This window comes from Eptatretus burgeri, chromosome 18 (genome assembly GCF_056783735.1).
Source record: "Eptatretus burgeri isolate ZD-2024b chromosome 18, Ebu_testis_v1, whole genome shotgun sequence".
Taxonomy (NCBI): domain Eukaryota; kingdom Metazoa; phylum Chordata; class Myxini; order Myxiniformes; family Myxinidae; genus Eptatretus; species Eptatretus burgeri.
In genome coordinates this window covers 39,634,850-39,654,469 of record NC_140978.1, presented here as the reverse complement: position 1 = coordinate 39,654,469, position 19,620 = coordinate 39,634,850, and the positions used below count along the sequence as shown (strand labels likewise).

The 19,620-nt window shown below is 45.2% G+C and overlaps 1 protein-coding gene across 2 annotated transcripts in view; it reads left to right on the top strand.

The window, feature by feature from the left end:
* The window catches only part of BLTP2 (bridge-like lipid transfer protein family member 2), a 187,576-nt gene that overhangs the window by 156,547 nt on the left and 11,409 nt on the right, over positions 1–19,620 (top strand). Inside the window, exons 29-38 of one of the 2 annotated variants that reach the window (XM_085863923.1) lie at positions 816–1,022; positions 1,165–1,264; positions 6,876–7,046; positions 9,665–9,786; positions 10,557–10,712; positions 11,165–11,286; positions 11,943–12,120; positions 13,144–13,227; positions 15,001–15,111; positions 17,709–17,847. In XM_085863923.1, the coding sequence (XP_085720049.1) occupies positions 816–1,022; positions 1,165–1,264; positions 6,876–7,046; positions 9,665–9,786; positions 10,557–10,712; positions 11,165–11,286; positions 11,943–12,120; positions 13,144–13,227; positions 15,001–15,111; positions 17,709–17,847 (1,390 nt within the window). The remainder of the gene's footprint in view (positions 1–815; positions 1,023–1,164; positions 1,265–6,875; positions 7,047–9,664; positions 9,787–10,556; positions 10,713–11,164; positions 11,287–11,942; positions 12,121–13,143; positions 13,228–15,000; positions 15,112–17,708; positions 17,848–19,620) is intronic. The other variant, XM_085863924.1, reaches the window with a different exon arrangement.

The window sequence follows — 19,620 nt, the reverse complement described above, 5'->3', positions numbered from 1 at the left end:
GTGCTTCCTCTGGCACTGGGTGCCTTGAATGTGTGCATGGGATCATGAAATCAGGAGATTGCCAAGGCATTTTGGAGTGCATTGTTCAACCCAGTGTCAGAAAGCTGGGTCTCCGTCGAAGGTCATGGGTCTTGCAGCAGGACAATGACCCCAAACACACTTCAAGAAGCACTCAGGAATGGTTCAAGCCAAAACACTGGACTGTTCTGAAGTGACCAGTAATGAGTCCAGATCTAAATCCCATTGAGCACTTGTGGGGAGATCTGAAAACAGCAGTTGGGAGAAGGCACCCTTCAAATCGGGGAGAACTGGAGCAGTTTGCACAAGAAGAGTGGGACAAACTACCAGTCGAGAGGTGAAGGAAGCTCATTCATAGCTATCGGAAGTGCTTGACTGCAAAGGTTCTGTAAAATAACAGTGAAATAAAGAACAGTCAAACAGCAGCAGATTCAATAAACACGTGGAAAAATCGCCGAACCAGAAAAATCAATTTGGACCAACAATACCCGCTCGATGAGCCACTGATCCAAACTCATGGGAAATTGTTCACGATGATTATTGCATTCCTATATCTGCTAATCGTTGATTCATGGAATAATGACTCATTGAAAGAAGAATGATTTCCTGCAGATGACCATTATTTAGCTCATGAATTGAAGTGGTTGAGTCGACTCTCAAATAAAAATCTTATCCTTTCATTGTATGTTCCGAACATGCACCCAACCAACCACATTCAACTTAATAATGCCATTGCCATGCAAATATAGTTGAAATATTGTCATTAATGTTTTGTGGTCGTCTCTTTTTGAGTGCAGGTGTTGCTGCGAGGAGCAGAAACAGCTGGTTGTGTCCTTGTGGCAGCAGCACATGCAGAACTGCTCCAGTGTCTTCACAACCCTACGTGGTTTTCTCATGGTCTCAGGCAGAAACGCAGCTGGCAGTGTTACCTGGGCAGCATGCAGTACTTCGCCACCACAGACAGCGGTATGGACACTGAAGGTGATGAGCAGCAATGGCTTGAGGTACTGACTCAGGGTGGTTTTTGCATTTAATTACCTTGACTTAGCAATTGATTATATTATTGGTTTGTGTTTTTAAGTTGAGTGTTGCTACGTGGTTTCTTTGCACTCGTATTTTCACACAAATTATGGATGTTTGGGACAGGTTAAGAACATTGAAGAGCAGCAACGTGGAAGCCTCGATAGTGTGGCCGAATTGATTGAAGGGGGCCAGGCTGTTGGAGGCATGGTCACAACCTCCAAAGGTATTGACTTCTTTTCTGCTCTGCCTGCCTGTTCCACACATCTGCATTTTTTTTTTTTTTGGGGTTGCCTTTCTGAAAACCTTATAGTGGGGCAACTTAGCATAACAATTGTGCATTTTGTGACGAAAGCACCAAATTTGGCACACTAGTAGCCAAACATATTATGAACAGATTTGGATATTGGGCCATTTCAAATTCAGCCGCTGATGGCTGTGGCAGCCATTTTCCAAAATGGCCGCTAGGGTTACTATAATTTCACTCTAACATTGGTTTGAACATTTATTAAAAGCTGAATTAAGAAAAACATAACCTGTAGCCACCTCAAGTTTAAAGATAGCCACCATTTTGAAAGATGGCTGCTAATTATTTGTTGTACCGGACGGCTATCTCACTCATAGAAATTGGTTGTTGAGAATGGTGGCAAACGAATCGCGGGCTGCGTCTGATTGATATGAATACTAATATCACTTATGTAAAGTCAGTGGTTGTTGAGCATGGTTGCAAACGAATCATGGGCTGCGTCTCATTCATATGAATACCGACATCTCACTCATGGAAATTGATCGAGAGATGTCTGATTTAAATGTTATGAATCAGTGACACAGTCTGCTCTTTTGATATTCTCTCAATTTTGTGGGCACTCTCCCTCACACACACACAAAGCTGTGCATTCAAGTGCGGCCTTTTTGCACTTGCAACGCTTCAGACAGCTCTTCTTGCACTTGCACGATACTAGCTCATAGCAGGTGTGGGCTGCTTTGGGTAGCTTCGTCCAGTGTGGCTCGTACACCCCCTCGTCATTCTTGACCCAGCCCCAGCTGGATGGAGGAGGCAGCTCTGGCGTTGGTAGCAGTGTTTGACCCCACACATGGCCTCCTTGGTAGGCCGCCCTCTTCACATGCTCATCCAGAGCTGCCTTGGTTGGCGGAATCAGCTGCACGTTGTTCTTCTTCGCGAAGAGTTTCTTCCGGGCCTTGTCAATGTCGTTGCACGTGCTGGTTCTGTCATAGAGCAATACGACGAACCTCTCGATGGTGTGCATGACATCGTCTGGTATGCCACTTGGTGCAGAGGATAGCTTCAGCAGTGCGTCTGTAAGTTCTGGCAGAACGGTCCAGATTGTCCAAGCAGTCTTCTTACCATGTCCAGCAAAGCTAGATACAGTGTCACACCCAGTCAGAGCGTGAAACATTGGGAGTGCCTGTGCCTTCTCTGGTCCTAGGCCAGCTGCTATTTCGTGGGCTGCCAGGTACCGAAAACTCTTCCCAGTGCCAAATGCTAGCCACAGTTCATCTTCTGGTTGCAGTCCCTGGGCCACTGACACAGCCAACACCACAACATCGGTGTCAACTGTCTTGATCAGCATCTTGTGGTGACCATGGTTGGCTGCATGGGATGCATGCAACAACATTCGACTGTCAGCTTCTTCGTGGCTGCATGGAGCGAGCAAGGCCAGGTCTAGCGGCGGTGGCTTGCTCAGGACTGCCTCTCCATCAGTGATAACCAGCTGCTTGTCATCCTGGTCAAACCACCTGAAGATAGTTTCTGATAGGAACTTGAACAGCTCGGTCTTGTTGGTGTCCACTCGGAGGAAGTTCTGCCAGTTTCCAGGTATAACTGCTGCTCCGACCACGCGTCTACGCACTCCTTTTCCACGCTTTGAATTTGCACTGCCTTTCAGTGAATCAGAAACGTAGCGGTCCCAGACCAGGTCCAGGCATGACACAGTCTGAAGCTTTGTTGACAGGTACGGTATGAAGACATCCTGGGCATAGTCATCAAAGTTCTTGGCTATCGCAGGCTTCAGCATCTGGACAATGACTGCCCCATCAAGAACTAGGCTGGTGGTATCAGGAGCCTCTGATTGGGCATTGGAGAACTCTTCAAAGCATTTGAGGAGATCACTCTTCGTACCTAGACGGAGACTTTCTCCATCAGAGAGAGCTGGAGGACACGCTTGATTCTCCTAGCCCATAGTCATAAATACTATTGCCACTTGTAAAATCTTCTACAGACGCTGGTGACGGCACATAGACACTTGACCCATCATCTGAGTTACATGGCTTCATTCCCAATACGACCGAATTCATCCATATTTAGGTTACTTTGAGCCGATGTGCTGAGATGTGTTGCGATTGACTGTAAGAGTCAATAAAAACGCAGTTTCAGAAAACGGAAGGGTTACTCAACAAACTGACCAAAACAAATTATATTAGCTTAGCCATGAAAATGGAAACTAGAATGGAAAACTACTTACAAATGGTTTGGCATTGCCGCCAATCGAACGAAGATAACCCGAAAACTAAAGAGTTATCATGGTAAAGATATCTCGCCAACACGCCGGAACGAAGAGAGAACTTCCTCACTCAGTAGCAAACTGGAACTGGCGCCGTGAAGGCAGAACGGAAATACATGCAGAACCTCGTAACCCGGTAATCCGTGACTGAGATAATCCTATGACCAAACTGCACCCCGCAAACCAAACTCGACTTGATGAACTACGGTTAACAATGGGATAGCATGGAGAACTCTATGGGCACAGAACAAAATAACAATGAATCGAGTCAACAAGTGTAAGCTGGCAACTCGACCGTGCGCGATTCCGGGGTCAATATGCACGCACACCACTTCTACTACCACGTGCCAAGCCAATAGTGCTATGAATGTTTATCCTTGGTTTTCATTCAGAATCTGTGTCTTAATAAGACTAATTAGTCCACTTTAACTTTTTTTTTTCTCAACCAAATCAAATTGTTACTTTCTTCGACCATTATTGGACCTTTATTAGTAAATAAACTTTCACTATCAACCTGCATTCCTCTCCAGTAAAGCAGATGTGTCATAACAGGAACCACTGGCGGCCATTTTGAAAAGTGGCTGCCACAGCCATCAGCGGCTGAATTTGAGATGGCCCAATATCCAAATCTGTTCATAATATGATAGGCTACTAGTGTGCCAAATTTGGTGCTTTCCTCACAAAATGCACAATTGTTATGCTATATTTAGCTAAGTTGCCCCACTATTAGGAAGTCCTTCTTCTCGTTTAATATTTGCAATTCATTGGTCCAAATTATCCTTGCTCTCTCTCGTTTGTTTCTACAGCAAGTTTGCACTTCTCTGAATGAGGGTATGCGACCATACTGATGGTGACGAAATAGGAGGGAAGAAATTCGTATTAAGGTTGATTTAAGAGCATAAGCAGTAAGGAGAGTGCTTTCATTGAAACAAGCTGTTTAATGAGGACTTTACTCACTTTAAAGTAAAGGAGTAAACTGAGGACTTTATTCACTTTACTCCTTCACTTTGGAGCGGACAGAGAATATTCAGGTGACAAAATGCAGTTTTCTCAGAGTCTCACGAGAAGTACTTCTCGTGCTACAAGTAAATCCATCCATCCATCCATTGGGACCGTACTCTGTGCAGAACATTGGTGCCGACTAGGCAGTCTCCTTGGCTATTGGGCACAATCCTGGACGGGTCGCCACTCCGACACAGGATACCAGCAAGCTGGCGCTCATTTTGCCGACCTCGGAAGGATGACAGGCTGAGTCAACTCCATCTTGTATTAATTCAACAGCCGAGCAGGATTTGAACTCAGGAACCATGGATCCCAAGCCCACCACTCGAGCCATTAAGCCAACACCAGGCATATAAGTAAATGTGGAGGTCGTAAATGAGCGGCTCGAGAACATGAAGGAAGGAAAGATGACAGGACCAGAAGAATTCCATCTGAGGTTACTCTGCAGGGGTTGGCTGAGCACTAGTATGAGCAGACATGTTTAATTTGATAAGGTCATCAAATAGGGGAGATGGTAACATAGCCTAAGTGATATTGATACAGAATGAGAACGGATTGAATGGAGAATGATTGACCGCTCAGCCTAACCTCTATAAATACGAAAGATATTCAAATCTAGAATTGGATACACAGTCAGGCATCACTTTGAGTGAGATTATAATATGTGGCTTCATGAGAGGTAAGTCATGTTTCTTGTATTTAGTGGAGTTTTCTGACAATGTTTTACAAGCCAGGTGGATGAATATTTGATCCAGGAAGAAGGAGTCCTCGAATGGTGGTAATTCTGTAATACAGACATATACATCAGACAACGCACCAGACTTCACTTCAGACAAACACAGCCGCCGAGATTGTGGGAAGTGATATTACTTCCTGGAATACTCTGGATATCAGTGACGTCACAACAATGACACCGCTTTTTTCACTGCATTCAGCAGGGCATTTCCTCAGGAGGAATTTCCTCCTCCCCATGGATGTCAACCTTTGGGGATTGTCCGTACTCTTAACCCGTTAAATGCTGAACATCAATCAAGGAAGTAGCACGTACCATTTTTTTACGTCTTCGGAATGACTCGGCCGACCTGCGAAACTCAGAATGGATGCTCCAAGCATTACGCCACCGAGTCTATCGCTTGCATCAACAAACGGTTTGACCGTGATTTTAGTTTTTTTGCAAACCATGATACCATCATGCTTGTATAATGATGTAAACGGAGTCGAGTACCGGTTGTTCCAAAAAAAAACCCCAAACCAAGCTCAGTTTTATTTTTGAGCAAACCTCAAATACATAAGAGTCAAGGCACGGTGTGCAATGAGCGTGTGTGGCATCATTGGACCATTCTGGTTCGAAAATGAGGACGGTAATGTCACGACCATCAACTCTGATCGTGACAAAGTGCTCAACGAGTTCTGCGCTGCTCTTAGTCGCAGGAGAAGCTTTCGAAGACGAGAACAATGGTTTCACAGCATGGGGTAACCCCTTACACCACAAATGAGTCCCTTGAGTGGGTGACAAGCCACTTCAGTGAGAGAGCGATTTGCCGATGCTTAAGCGTCGAGTGGTCCCCACATTCCTCTGATCTGAGACCGTTATATTTCCTTTAGATTTTGTAAGTATATTGATGAGTTCCGTCCTCTGTTTGTGTGTTTGTTTGTAGGCACGATAACTCGAGAACGGAAGAAGCTACCAATGTCAAATTACACTACGTGGTTCAGGAGGGTGATGGCTAGCGCTGATTAGATTTCGGTCAAAGGTCAAGGTCACGGTGAGGTCAAATATTCGATTTTTGATGGTTTGGTGCAGAATCATCGTAGAAACTTCTGGTTTGCGTCGCAACCTTCTCCAGAGACAGCTTTTATTAGACAAGGTCAGAGGTCAAGTTGACGATTTCGTAAGTACCAGTCTATGACTGCTTGTTTTATCTTTGGGGATATCTCAAAGACCACGTGTACAAGGATAACCCCAGAAGAGCAATCGTGGAGGAAGCTCGGTCCATCCCACTTGCCGAATGTCAGCGCATAATTCATCAACAATTTTGCCTGTCGTGTTCAAATCTGTATTCAGCGCAGAGGTGGACATTTGGAGCACGTGTTCGAGCGAGTGCCAAACTAAAGTCTTACAAGTTACCGTTCTGATATTTCGTACACCTGTGTCACACAAAATGTAGCACGTATTCTTGAAGATTTATGTAATTCAGAATAAAAATTGAATGTACGTGTTGTGGATTTTTTTAATGGGTTTGGTTTTTTTTTGGCACACCCTGTACCATAAGATGAAACATTACAACAATCTTGCATTGTGCGGCCGGATAGAGGGAGACGCTCCGAGCCCCATCGGACAACAACTGCAGCGAATCGTCTCTCGTTGTTCTTGTTGGATGTACTATGTCAACTACAGCCACGACATCACTCCTACACTTCCTGCACCTCCACAGCCTCCTGAGGATCCACACGGACAGCAAGATCCCCTACATCGACAAGAAGGTGAGGATTTAGCAGTGATTTGCATCACAGTTACTTGGCACATCTGGCACTAAGCATCTTCATCGCACCATGTATTCTATTCACCCGTTATCCATGAGGTCTAAAATGCCATTCACTTATAGCATACTCGTACACCCGAAAAATAAACATTTCAACACTTTGTGTTTGATTGGGAGTTATGAAGTACTTTGCCACTTGAAACATGCACCCACACCGTATTTTGCATGGAGAATCGTTGCACCAGTGCTGTTAGTATATTAGTATCTGGAGCCCGTGAATGAAAGGGGAACTGAATCCAAACTGTAAATGCACAGATAGTCGTCTTTAGCTTGGCACCTGGTGAGCTTAACTTTGTGATATCCGGAAAAAATAATTCCTTGCAGGTTTTGTGTGATCCAACATCTCCCAGTCACGTGAATCGGCTTTATCGATCAAGTAACCTGATTGGTTACGGTTATATTTTTGGGTGCTTACAGACACAAATTTGACTCGAATGACAGGAAAGCATTTTTGGTGATCATTTTCTGTACAAAATCAGAAAAAGATAATTTCCACCAGCAAAAATTACTCGGCCTCCCATGACGCCAGTGGGGGTTAACCCAACATGGCGGTGTTCGTCTAGCCAAGAAATAGTGATGAAGGCAACTTTCCCAGTGAGGCCTTCCATCTTCCATCTGGTGTACCAATATGCCAGTGTTTGCATGCTGATGTAAACGAATTTTGCCTTGAAAGCCTTCTCGAATCGAGATTTGAAAGGTAAGCAATAGTCCGACACCAACGAGCAAGTTTTAAGGAAGCCAGCGATGCCACGCAATTGGAATTATCTGCAAACCAGTGAGGTGTTGGTCTTCCTGATCCAGCTTGCTGGTGAAAAAAGTATAAAGATCTAACCTTGCTTTGACTTTCTTGATTCGTCCATTGTCTGCTAATGACATGGAAAAATACTATTAATGTAAAGACACACTCATTTTTGCTCACATCTTTGTCCTGTTTGTCATAAATCTACAAGCTGTACCATGACATGAGTGTTTGAATACTGTTAAAAATAATAATGGGGCGGTGGGGGTGGGGAGGTCAGGTCAGGTATGCGAGCATGTGCCGGCTCAGCGCATAGCTGCATCCACTTTCCGCCGGTACTCCAGGGGCCTCCATCTGGCCATCCCCCAGGCAGATACCAGGCCCATCCCCATCTCCTTGAGATGCTGATCAACCTGCTGCAACCACGAGGCACGTGGTCGATCCACTGGCCTCCTCCACTCACGAGACTCCCTCACTGAGAGAATCTGGTGAGCAGGATCATCGTCAGGAAAACGAGCCACATGTCCATACAGCCGCAGCTGATGCTCACGGACTGTGCAGGTAACAAATCTCATTTGAATCTCTCTCAGCAACCGCTCGTTAGACACAAAGTCCGACCAACGATCGCCAAGGATTCTCCGAAGAGACCTGGTACCAAAGGAAATAAGTCTCCGTCTCAGATCCCTGGTCAGAGTACAAGTCTCACATCCATAGACCAAGACTGGAAGCACCAAGGACCTGAAGACTCAGACTTTCGTCCTCCTCCACAGGTACCGGCAGCGCCACACCCCATGCTTCAGTGAATCCATGACTCCCCAGGCCTGACCCAGACCTCTACTGACCTCTGACTCACAGCCAGCAGAGACATGAATATCACTGCCAAGGGAAGTGAATCTCTCCGTGACCTCAACATCGTCACCACAAACGGGTGCAGACAAGACAGCAGCATGCAAGATGTCAATGAAAGCCTGCATCTTAGTTTCGACCCAAGAAACCTGTAATCCCAGCTGCTCCGACTCCTCAGTCAGCACCTCGAGGGCCCCCAAAAGGATATCTAAAGTCTCTGCAAAGATGACTGCATCATCTACGAAATCAAGGTCGGAGATCTTGACATTCCCAAATGATGCACCGCAGCTCGATCTCTCCGACATCCTCCACCGAATCCAGTCCGTGCAAGTGCTGAAAAGTGTGGGGGCCAGTACACACTCCTGACAAACTCCAGTAACAATTGGAAATAAGTCAGAGATGGTTGCACCACATCTCACAGCAGTCTCAGTACCAGAGTATAGTTCAGACATCAGATTGATCAGTTTTGGTGGCACCCCACAAAGACCAAGAATCCTCCAAAGGGCATCCCGATTCACTGAATCAAACGCTTTACAGAGATCAACATAAGCTGCGAGCAGCCCCTGCCGAAACTCTCGTCTGCATTCGGTGAGAACCTGAAGAGCAAGGATGGTGCGGAGGGTTAAATGGTTCCCAGGTTAAACCTGATCTGGTGGGGAGGGTTAAATGGTTCCCAGGTTAAACCTGATCTGGTGGGGAGGGTTAAACGGTTACCAAGTAACTTGGACTCTCGCTTGCGTCTCATGTGCTTCTGAGTTTGTATGTAAATCACAGAGAGGACAAACACATTAGCGGACATCAGTGTACTTTCCCTGAATTACAACATTAGGAAAGAATGAGTAAACATAGCATGTGAGACTTCAACCTGGGTTCTTCACATCAAGAGCCAGGGGTTCAGATTGGAATGTAAATAATAAACTCGGCATTTATAACTTGCACTTTGACTACCTCTAATCACTTCTCTCTGTTCTCAGGTGCCGTGGACACCTTCACTTTGATTCACAATGACTTGGAGATTTGTACAAATCCTGCACAGTATGCTATGATTTTGGACATCCTCAACAATCTTCTCCTTTACGTTGAACCACGACGTAAGGTACAAGCTGGTGATAATTAACGGTCGCAGTGGTATTTTATATGGCAAAGGAGGAAGCTTGATTATTCGGGTTGTCGGTTAAATTGAACAAAGGTTATTAAAAGTTTGGATCAATGTCACTGGATGGAGAGAATGAGTTTGACTGAGAGGAACGAAACGATGGTTGTCAAGGAAATAGTGAACTGCTTTGTTTTTTTTTCAACCACCAACAAACACCATCTTGTGATGGTGTATTTACCTCCGCCACTGAAGGTGGACGGAGGTTATGTTTTCACCCTGTTTGTCTGTCTGTGAGTAGGATGTCTCCAAAAGTTGTGGATGGATTCGGACGAAACGTGGAGGACAGGTTGGGTGTGTGACGAGGACGAATTGATTCGATATGGTGATCTGGTTGTGGATCTGCATACGAGATGTTTGTTTTTTTTAGTGATTCTTCACAGTAATTGAGAGATTGGGCCAAAAACGACAATATGTGGCATGATGTTTCGAAAATCTGTGAATGGATGATGACAAAACTTGGAGGATGAGTTGGGTCGGTTGACAAGGACAAGCTGATTAGTTTTCGGTTCAGGTCCGGATGCAGATCCAGCCTATCAGTGGGATAACAAAACGTAAACTTGTTCAGCCTGGTGGAGGTATGTGCCCTACTGAGTGCTGTTCTCTCGTAGTTGCTCTTACCTGAATGGCCCACATTTCTCAGCGTATCACTTTCAGCTTCATGATATTTTGATTTCAAAGCGGCGTTCACTGTCTGCTCCGTTTTTGTTCAGGCACACAGTGAGAAGAAGCAGCGAGTACGTTTTCAGCTCGAGATATCAAGTCATCCTGAGGAGCAGCGAAGTGGTATTTTGCACCTGCAGGAAGCGCTCCGTGCTCAACTTTCACAAACACGACAGCTCGAAAGACAGATTTACAACAACCATAAGGTGGGTTCTTAACTTGGTCAAATTTGACGGCACATTAATTTTAACGTTGTTGAAGGAAATCGTGCAATTTGTCCGAAGGAAGCGGTTCAGTTTGGCATTTTTAATATGAAATAGACAAAGCCTATAAACAAACAAAACCCTTTAGAATTACTCTCCAGAACCCTTTAAAACCCCCCCGTTAAAATCACCCTTTAGAACCCTCTCGAATTAACACAGTGGGTTAGACAGGCTCTTCTTTTTTTTTTTTTTTGGACGGATGGATCGATGGAAGGAAGGACATACCCAAATATTGAAGCGGCTTCACCGCTTAAAAATTGAAATTGAGAAAACGAAGGCAGAGGAGTTTTGTAAATGCACAGCTTCTTGTGTTTTCATTAAAGCCTCGATACAGCTTTGTCTGTCTTATTACCATGTTCTTTCGTTAATTATGAAATATCTCTTGCTGTCCTCAGGATCTGGAAGAATGCGGTGAGACAGAAGAGTTGGTGCAGAGAATCCATGACCTACAGGATAAGTTGACACAGGACAAGGCTGATCTGCAGGCTCGCAGCGAGGAGCTCAATATTCTGATCAGGTCTGACCATCCAGGACTTCACTTTAATTGAAAAAAAAAATCTCAGCTCATGGAGGAGCTAAGTTAGAGAGGATGGCAAGTTCACAGACTGACAGAGAATCAAATTGGAACAGGAAGACAAGACATCACACAGTGGTTGAATTGCAGAAAAGATGGGGTAGGTAGGGAGTGGATGGGGGTTCAGTGAGACTCAAAGAGCAGCCATGGCTATGAAAGGAAGCATGCAGTGGATAAAGGCCTTCTTCTTGTGAATAGGGGTGATGTTTGCATCTTTTCAAGATGAAGGCAGGAGTGAGGGCAGACATAAAGCACAGTGGTCACAACCCGAGAAAGAACGGAAGAGGAGAGGGTAAAGATGAAGTGCGGGTGGTCACAACTTTCTGCCACTCTCTCGAGCCCGTGCTCGGTGGAGTCCCAATGGCGATCTTGGCCCATGCCCTCTGCTATTTTGACTTTGGCTGCTTGTATTTTGACCGGAGGCTCCGCCTTGAGCTCAGCCTGCATTGGCCTATCTGATATCCCGACTGTCTGAGAGCCTCAAATTGTCTCCCCAATTGTGTTATGCTTGTATGCGTTTCTGTTTATTGGTGTGAAAATGTTACAGCATCCCATAATGCCATGCAGTACCAACCCACCACATCTTAATTTTGTTCCAGATGTTTCAAAGACTACCAGGTGCAGAGGCAATGGGAGAGGGTTGGACGTGCAGCCGACGAGGGAAGTGTCGTGCGTCGTACAGAGGTGCAGTTTGCACTTGCTGGCTGGCAACTAACCGAGCAGGATGGTCAGCTGGGCATTGCCGCACTTGAGCTACAACGTTTTCTCTACAGCAAGGTGAGCTGGAGGGTGCAAGCAGAGGAATACAACTTTATTGGTGCTGTTTGCAACATATTTGCCCTGCACAAATTCCCAGCCTTCTTCAACTGTCCACCTACTCTGTCTCACTTTAACTAGTAAAGGGACTCCTCGATTTACGCTCGAGGAAGCGTTTCTGAAAAACTGAATGTAAAACGAAAAAAACTTAAATGGAAAACTATTTTCTCATCTGCATAATGTTATAAATCCTTGGTGGAAATATCCGATGCTTACCTAACTCCAACCGAAATGAAGAAAGTAAATGTTTAAATACTAACGACATAACTAAATAAATCAATGAAGAACTGAGACAATGAGGCACTCGCCTTCAGTGCACGAGGGTTTATTTTGGTGGCGTTACGAGTAATTGTCCTCACAGTCGAGGGAGCGCATGGGTCATGTCCATCAAACGCTCCCCACGCTTAAATTGCTTCACCACGTCCATTTTATTCTCCAAACTAATAGCTTTACAGGCCTTCTTGGTGGGAGTCTCAGTTAGAGAACTTGAGGGTCATTTACCACTCATAATGAAGAGGTTTGGAAAAGTTTGGCACAAAATTATTATCAATGAAGGTCAGACAATACCTCTCACAAGTACAGTGAAGTAAAGACTTCACGCGACTGGTGGGTGAGAGAAGTGGTGTACGTACATCGTACCTCCACTTCTGTTGCACCGCCAGCGTGAAAGTTAATTTTTTTACTGCGTAAAAAAAAAACGTGAACTCAAAAATTATGAGGTGTAAATATATAATTGTTCAGTACTTTGTCTAAGGCATTGTTTAAAAAAAAATAATAGAAAACGTAAATAGAATAAGTGTAAATCAAGGACGAAGTGTATAGGAAAGGTTTCATGAATTTGGGTAAAAGTTTGAGGATGTTGAGTGTTGTGATTGGTCAGGAGGTTGTGAACACTTAACACTGCCCCCCATTTTCCATAACACTGCCCCCCCGTTTTCCATAACACTGACTCCAGAGCAGAAATTAACATGTGCTTTCTCTTAGGTGAACAAATCTGATGATACAGCAGAACACTTGTTGGAGCTCGGCTGGTTTACCATGAAAAGTCTACTTCCCAGTTTCCCTCAAGTGAGACCATCATTTTCGGGATTAAAATTAAGTATTGTGCTCTCCATTTGATATATAATGACAATTGTGTGTGGATGTGTCCTGTTATATACAGGGGAAAGGCTTACGGCCTCCAGTGATGCACATTTAAGAGCAACCATCATGGTTTCTGTGTTGTCGGCCACACATCCGCAGGGCAAGGATTCGTATTGATCCTCATGAGGCTGACCTGTTAAATATTTAAGCCGCAGATCTGTCTCGTAAGCCTTTATCAAACTGTCCTTTCCCGCCCCTCTTTTTTATGATTATTAACACCCCCACTCCCTCCTCCCCCCTCCTCCCTACCACCACAAACTTGAACCCCACTCTCTATCCCCATTGAGTTGCTTGATTGGGACTAGTTTTCTCTGAGCACAGAGTTGGCGGAATTGTCCACCATGCACGTAGGGATACGCTGTCACAAGTGGTGCAAGACTTTTCCTTGCGGGTGGTTTAATCAAAGGGCATGCACAGGCACACTGAGGTAGTACGAGAACTATGACGGGCACTAAAGACAGAGGTCACACTAAAGAGCCATTGGTGTGAGTCAAGCTGTGCAAAGCCGGATGTAGTATCAGTCTATCTGCACCTCCGCAGCAACTTGCCTTAGCCCTCAATCAGCCGGACCGGAATCTATGCACGTGGGATCGGGTGGGTGTGGGAGGGCGGCGAGTTGCACGTTGTATGTGTCTTGCCATTGCTGACCACATTCTCAATCACTTTCCATTATCCTGCCTTCTTTTCCTACTTTTCCTCACTCCCCTGTTTATAATCATTCCTCTGTTGGCTTTCTCACCCCCTTCTTCAATAACCCTCCATCCCTGCCCCATCCTTGGCGTGTAAACAGGTTTGCGCCATTAGTGACAATAAGCTCCATTCAGTTTGCGTGTTGTCAGCGTTCTGTTTGAGATTTGTGACCTCATCGTGGAAATATAAGTTGTTGTTTTTTTTTTGTTATTTCCTATGATATCGCTGTGTCAAGTTTTATTCCAGTTAATTTGTGTTTATAGATTTTGATTGACTTGTTTGTATGAAGACGTATCCTTTCACACCATCGGAACACCTGGATGACACCTTTAGCAAAGGCAGGACAATAGTCTGCACTTGAATTAACGTGTCCAATCACTGCTTGGCTACCTGGGGCCATGCCCCACGTGTACGGAGGTCTCAAAGCCGCTGCACGCTTCCTGCGGTGCGCGGTTTCACACACCCCATGCGATCAGCGATCTCTCAAAAACTACTGAACCAAATTCAACCAAATTTTGCATGTTGCCAAAGGGTATCCCCAAGTATGGTTTCTGTATGGTGTTCGCTGACTTCCAAGCAGATGGAAGATGACCTTGGGCAAATTATAGGGCGAATAGAGCAGAATGTTTGTGACGTACAACATGTTGTCTTTTGATTAAATCCGTCAGCAAAGCGAGGGATAAAAATGCCGAGTATATATAAATGTGTATACGGAGTATTCATTGTTTTTACTATAATTTTCACATTAATTTTCTCTCAAAATTGTACATAGTTACGGGTGAAGGAGTGCCCAGGGTGTCCATTATTTTCTGGGATGACACGTGTGGTCGATAGTGACACAAAATGTCTGACTCTAACCCCCAGCCCTCTCCCATCCAATCCCCCAACCCTCTCTCTCCCTTCTTTTACTTTCCGCATTTAATTTTCTTTGTATGAAATGTTTTCCTCTTTGTGGAAATGATGTGGAACTCCCCGTCTCCATTCACCCTCAACCATCTATTGATTTAGGAGGTCATTCGTCCCCAGAAGTCAGTGGCACCCGGGCGGCAGCTGGCTCTTCGTATATTCAGCCGGGTGGGCCCTCCTGTGGGTGGCATCTCCGTTAAGGAACACTTTGAAGTAAGGCATCTTTCATCCGTTTCAAGAATATCTTCTTTAGCTTCAATTTTGCTCACATTTGTCTCACAAAATGACTTTCCTCGTTGAAGAAAGATACCGAAGTCTCTTTGCACTCCAAATTTTCCTGTTCCCCATGAATTTATGGGGAAGGTGTTCCTTAAGATTTTATTCTTTAAGGTAAGGCAATCGATGCTTTTAAGTCTTCTTACAACTTGTGGTTTTTTTTTTTTGTTTTTTTTTCCTTCCGAACAATGAACAACGCTCGAATTCGTTTTCCCACAAATCTTGCGAAATGCCAATGTACAAAATGTTACTTCATTGTGTTTACTTTATGTTAAATAACACTGCACAGTCAATTATCAGGATTCAGAGCAATGATAAATCCTGGTGAAAATCGCCACCCACAGTCGCTCAACTCAATCCGAGCCATTTGATTGGCCAGGAGCCAAGGGTAAATGCTCATTCGTACCCATTCAAAGCACACTTGAATCCTACTACAGTACCTGGTTATTCCATTCCACTATTTTAGCATGTTAGAGTGCCATTGTTCAATTGAGGAAACAACGATGCCCTTGTTGGACGAGTGAGAAGATTCTCCCTTTAATTACCTCCACCAAAGGTGGACAGAGGTTATGTTTCGGACAAACCTTGGTGGACAGGTTGGGTGTGTGACAAGGATGAATTGATTCGCTTTTGGTGAAGATCCGGATTTGGCCTATCAATGGGATACAAAACGTAAACTGTTCAGCCGAGCAGAGAGGTATGCGCTCTACCAAGTGCTGTTCTAGTTTCATTTCAAACACCCTGTTCCTGGTGATATCATTGAGTCGGCCAAACTTTTCTCATCCCGATTTCCCCCCCCCCCCCAATTAAATATAAAGTCGTTGACTTGTCAAATTTATTGAATCTGGTGTTGGTGTAGTGCAGGCATGATGGGCCGAGTGGCCTCCTCCTGGGTCAAATTTCCTCTTTATGGCTTCGTGGCAGGTGCAAGCCGAACCCGGCAGCCGGCACCCACTCTCTCCCCCTCCCCGTCCCCCTCGAGCCCTGCATCCTGGGTGGTCACCTGGGTCACCTACTCCAAAATCCAGCCCTGACAGCACGTTTCCACAACCATGTGGATGTGTTCCTAGAAAGTGCAACATTAAGCGGATGAGATATTCCCATCGATGTAGTGTTATAATGGGGGATGCATTCCCAGAGCACATTTTCGGTCACCCTCACATAACTTTAACCTCACTTAACCACATATGAGATACAAATATGAAACAAATCAATAAAGAACACGATTAAATGCACAAATGGACTATTAAATGAATAGTTACAGGGGTACTCACCAAAACTTGGTGGGATGGGAGAGGTGCAGGTGTGGAGAGGATGTGTTACAGGGAGGTAGAGGCAGGCCTTCGTGTCTCGGACGGACTGATCAAATAATTTGTGGGTTGGGAAGGCAAAAGGGAGGTAAGCCTGGAGCGATACGGCACGTCCCTTGCCCCAATCGGGCTTTCGGGTGAGTCGTGCGAGGAATCTGGAATCGAGAAATTTCAGATCGAGCTATCGAACAGCCCATGGTGAATCCAGAGTGGACAAGTAGTCACCAAGGTTCCACGAGATAGTGCGATCAAAGCGCTGGGGAAATATGAATGCACTACTTGTGTTGAGAAACCCACAGAGGCTAATCATGGTTGCAAAGCTTGGTGGACAAACATTGAGTGCTTGTATTACAACGTATGCCTGGTGTTGGCTTAATGGTTCTTGCGGTGGGCTTGGGATCCAAGGGTCCTGAGTTCAAATCCTGCTTGGCTGTTGAGTTAATACCAGGTGGGGTTGACACAGCCTGTCATCCTTCCGAGGTCGGCAAAATGAGTATCAGCATGCTGGTATCCTGTGTCGGAGTGGTGACCCGACCAGGATTGTGCCCAATAGACCGCTTAGGTAGCACCAACGCTCTGCACAGAGTATGGATGGATGGATGGATGACAATGTGTCAGGTGTTCATGTTTATTAAGTTGTACGAACTGCGACAAAATGCAATGTGGTATGAGCCAGTGCTGATAATTAATGATCCTGAAAGATTGTTTTAAATATTGTGCCTCCATATGATAACAAACAATGTGAAAAACTATTTACATTCCTAATTTATGTTTTGCGAACGACCGTAGTCGATGTAGCTTCATGTTATACTCCAAATCAACTTATCTATAAATGAAGGAAAGAAAAATGGGAAAATGAGCCAATTCGACATGTACTCCACATCGACGTGTAGGCTGAAACATGCGGTACCTTGTGATGACTTCACAGTGGCAATAGGGATGTGGGGGTGGGAAGGGGGGGGGTGGGAGAGAAACACACCAACAGCAGGGAAGAGGGACAAGATGGGGGGGATACCTGGAATAAGAAAGGACACAGGCAAGAATGAGACCAAGGGGAGGGAGAGGAGGACATGGTGGAGGGGGGGAGAGGGGGGGTGTGAACAACCTGGGTACAGGCACTAACTATCAATCACAGAAGTGGAAGGGAAAACTTGGGAAGAAGCAGAAATAGAACCAAAAAATTTCCATGGTGATTGGAGAAAAGTGGACTTGTCACTGCTGCAGGTGAATGTTGTCCCTCTGGATATCAACTTCACGTTCCAATTCTTCAAGCGCATGATGGGATTTTTCTTTCCCGGGCGTGGGGAGGCAGAAGAGGAGGAGGCTTCGGAGGATGAGGACAAGTCCAAACTTGTCACAACAGGTCAGTTCCATAAGTAACTATTAACTTCCTCACCTCTTATTATTCTGCTGATTGTGAACATAATGGCCATACATGTGAAGATTCTCATCCTCATCACTGTGCTTCATCATGCCCTTCTGGTTTTGTTCTTTGCACGTGATAATGTGTTTCAGTGCTCGAATGAGATGTAACATGGTTGGAATGGGTGTATTTGTTTTCTCTTTTTCACTGTCTATATTTCTTTGTATCCTTAGTTGTTCTTTACGTCCAGTTGAGTTTGAAGACAAAGCGGACGTGGATAGGCTTTGCATCTTGAGATGCTTTCGCGTTTTTTAATTTTTTTGTATGCATAGTCGAGGCTAAGGGACAGATGAGGATGTAACAGACAAAAACAAGATGCAAAACACGCATGCATGGGCTGGACAAGATGGACACAGAGCATGCATGTGTTGGACAAGATGGATACAGAAGGAAACTCCAAGGAAGGAAAACTGGAAAATTGGAAGTAGGAGGGATTTTGGTGGAGTTAACGAGGGCAGAAAAGATCATGGTCTGAGGTGGTGGTGAATAGCTGTCTTGGAGAGCAGGAGGGAAGAATGAGATTGAAGAGGATGTGGAAAATGATTCCACAGGTGGGGAAAAAAGAGGAACAAATGAGCGGAGGTGAGCAGTCATCCTGGATTTTGATCGTTTGACTATAAGGGGGTTGATGGTGGACCATGTGAGTCGTGCATAAACCTGGGGGGGGGGGGGACAAAGCACGGAAAGAGCAGAGGGTGTAAGACCAGAAAGGAGGCGGTAGAAGACAGAAAGACCACCAACCGGTCTTCGATGGCGAAGTGATAGGTCCGTAGACTCAGCTTCATTGTGGCAGATTCTAATGATCTTGAAGGCTTTGGTTTCTATGGCTTCAAGTTGACCAAGATGTGAGGCAGGGGAGCCAGCCCAGACAGAAAGGAGAGCAGTACTCCATCATTCTCTGGATGAAGGCCTTGTCGGTGGATAGGAGTTCACGTGTGCTAAGGAAGGACCTTATCAGATGGAGGATGCCCAGTCGGAAGCCGGCTTTGGAGGCCAGTTTTGAAATGTGCTTTGCCCAAGAAAGATCATGGCTGATAGGGAGACGCAGAAGTTTGAATGACGGAACTTCCTCAAGAGGATCGGTGAGAATGTACATCGGAAGGTTTGCCAGATGGTTCTTTTGGAGACAATAGTGAGTGTGTGAGATTTTGTTCGGATTGAAAGACATATTCCAAGTGTTTCACCAGCTTGTGGTTTTTTTTTTTTTTCAAGCTCTGCAGAGAGGGAAGGAGGCTACAGCCTGCCTTTCATGAAAACACAAGAGATTGAACAACAATGCACGGTACCACACATGGTATCTATCAACATCTGAATGCTGGAGATGAAATGCCGACCAGCGAACCTGCTACTGCAACGCTTGCAACGAAAGCGTGCACAGCTCATCCTGTAAAAACCTTCAGAAGCTTTTCACCAAAGAAAGTGGTCTGATTGAAAGGCAGACGGAAAAGCAAATCATTGTCCAGAATAAATACATTGCCTCAGCAGAGGGAAGACGACATCTTGATCTCAGCTCTTTGTGGCTTCTTACTCAAACGGAGTGAGCCCAATTCATCGATTCTGCTGATAACCGTGTGACATGGAGTACTTTTCACGAACGTTTGATCGAAACCGATGTGCCAGCAACAGTGATTGGTTAGTGTGCTGCCAACGAGAGCAAATAAGTGTGGCAGGTTGGAGAATTTGCAAGACGATGAGAGTGGTTAAATATGTTTT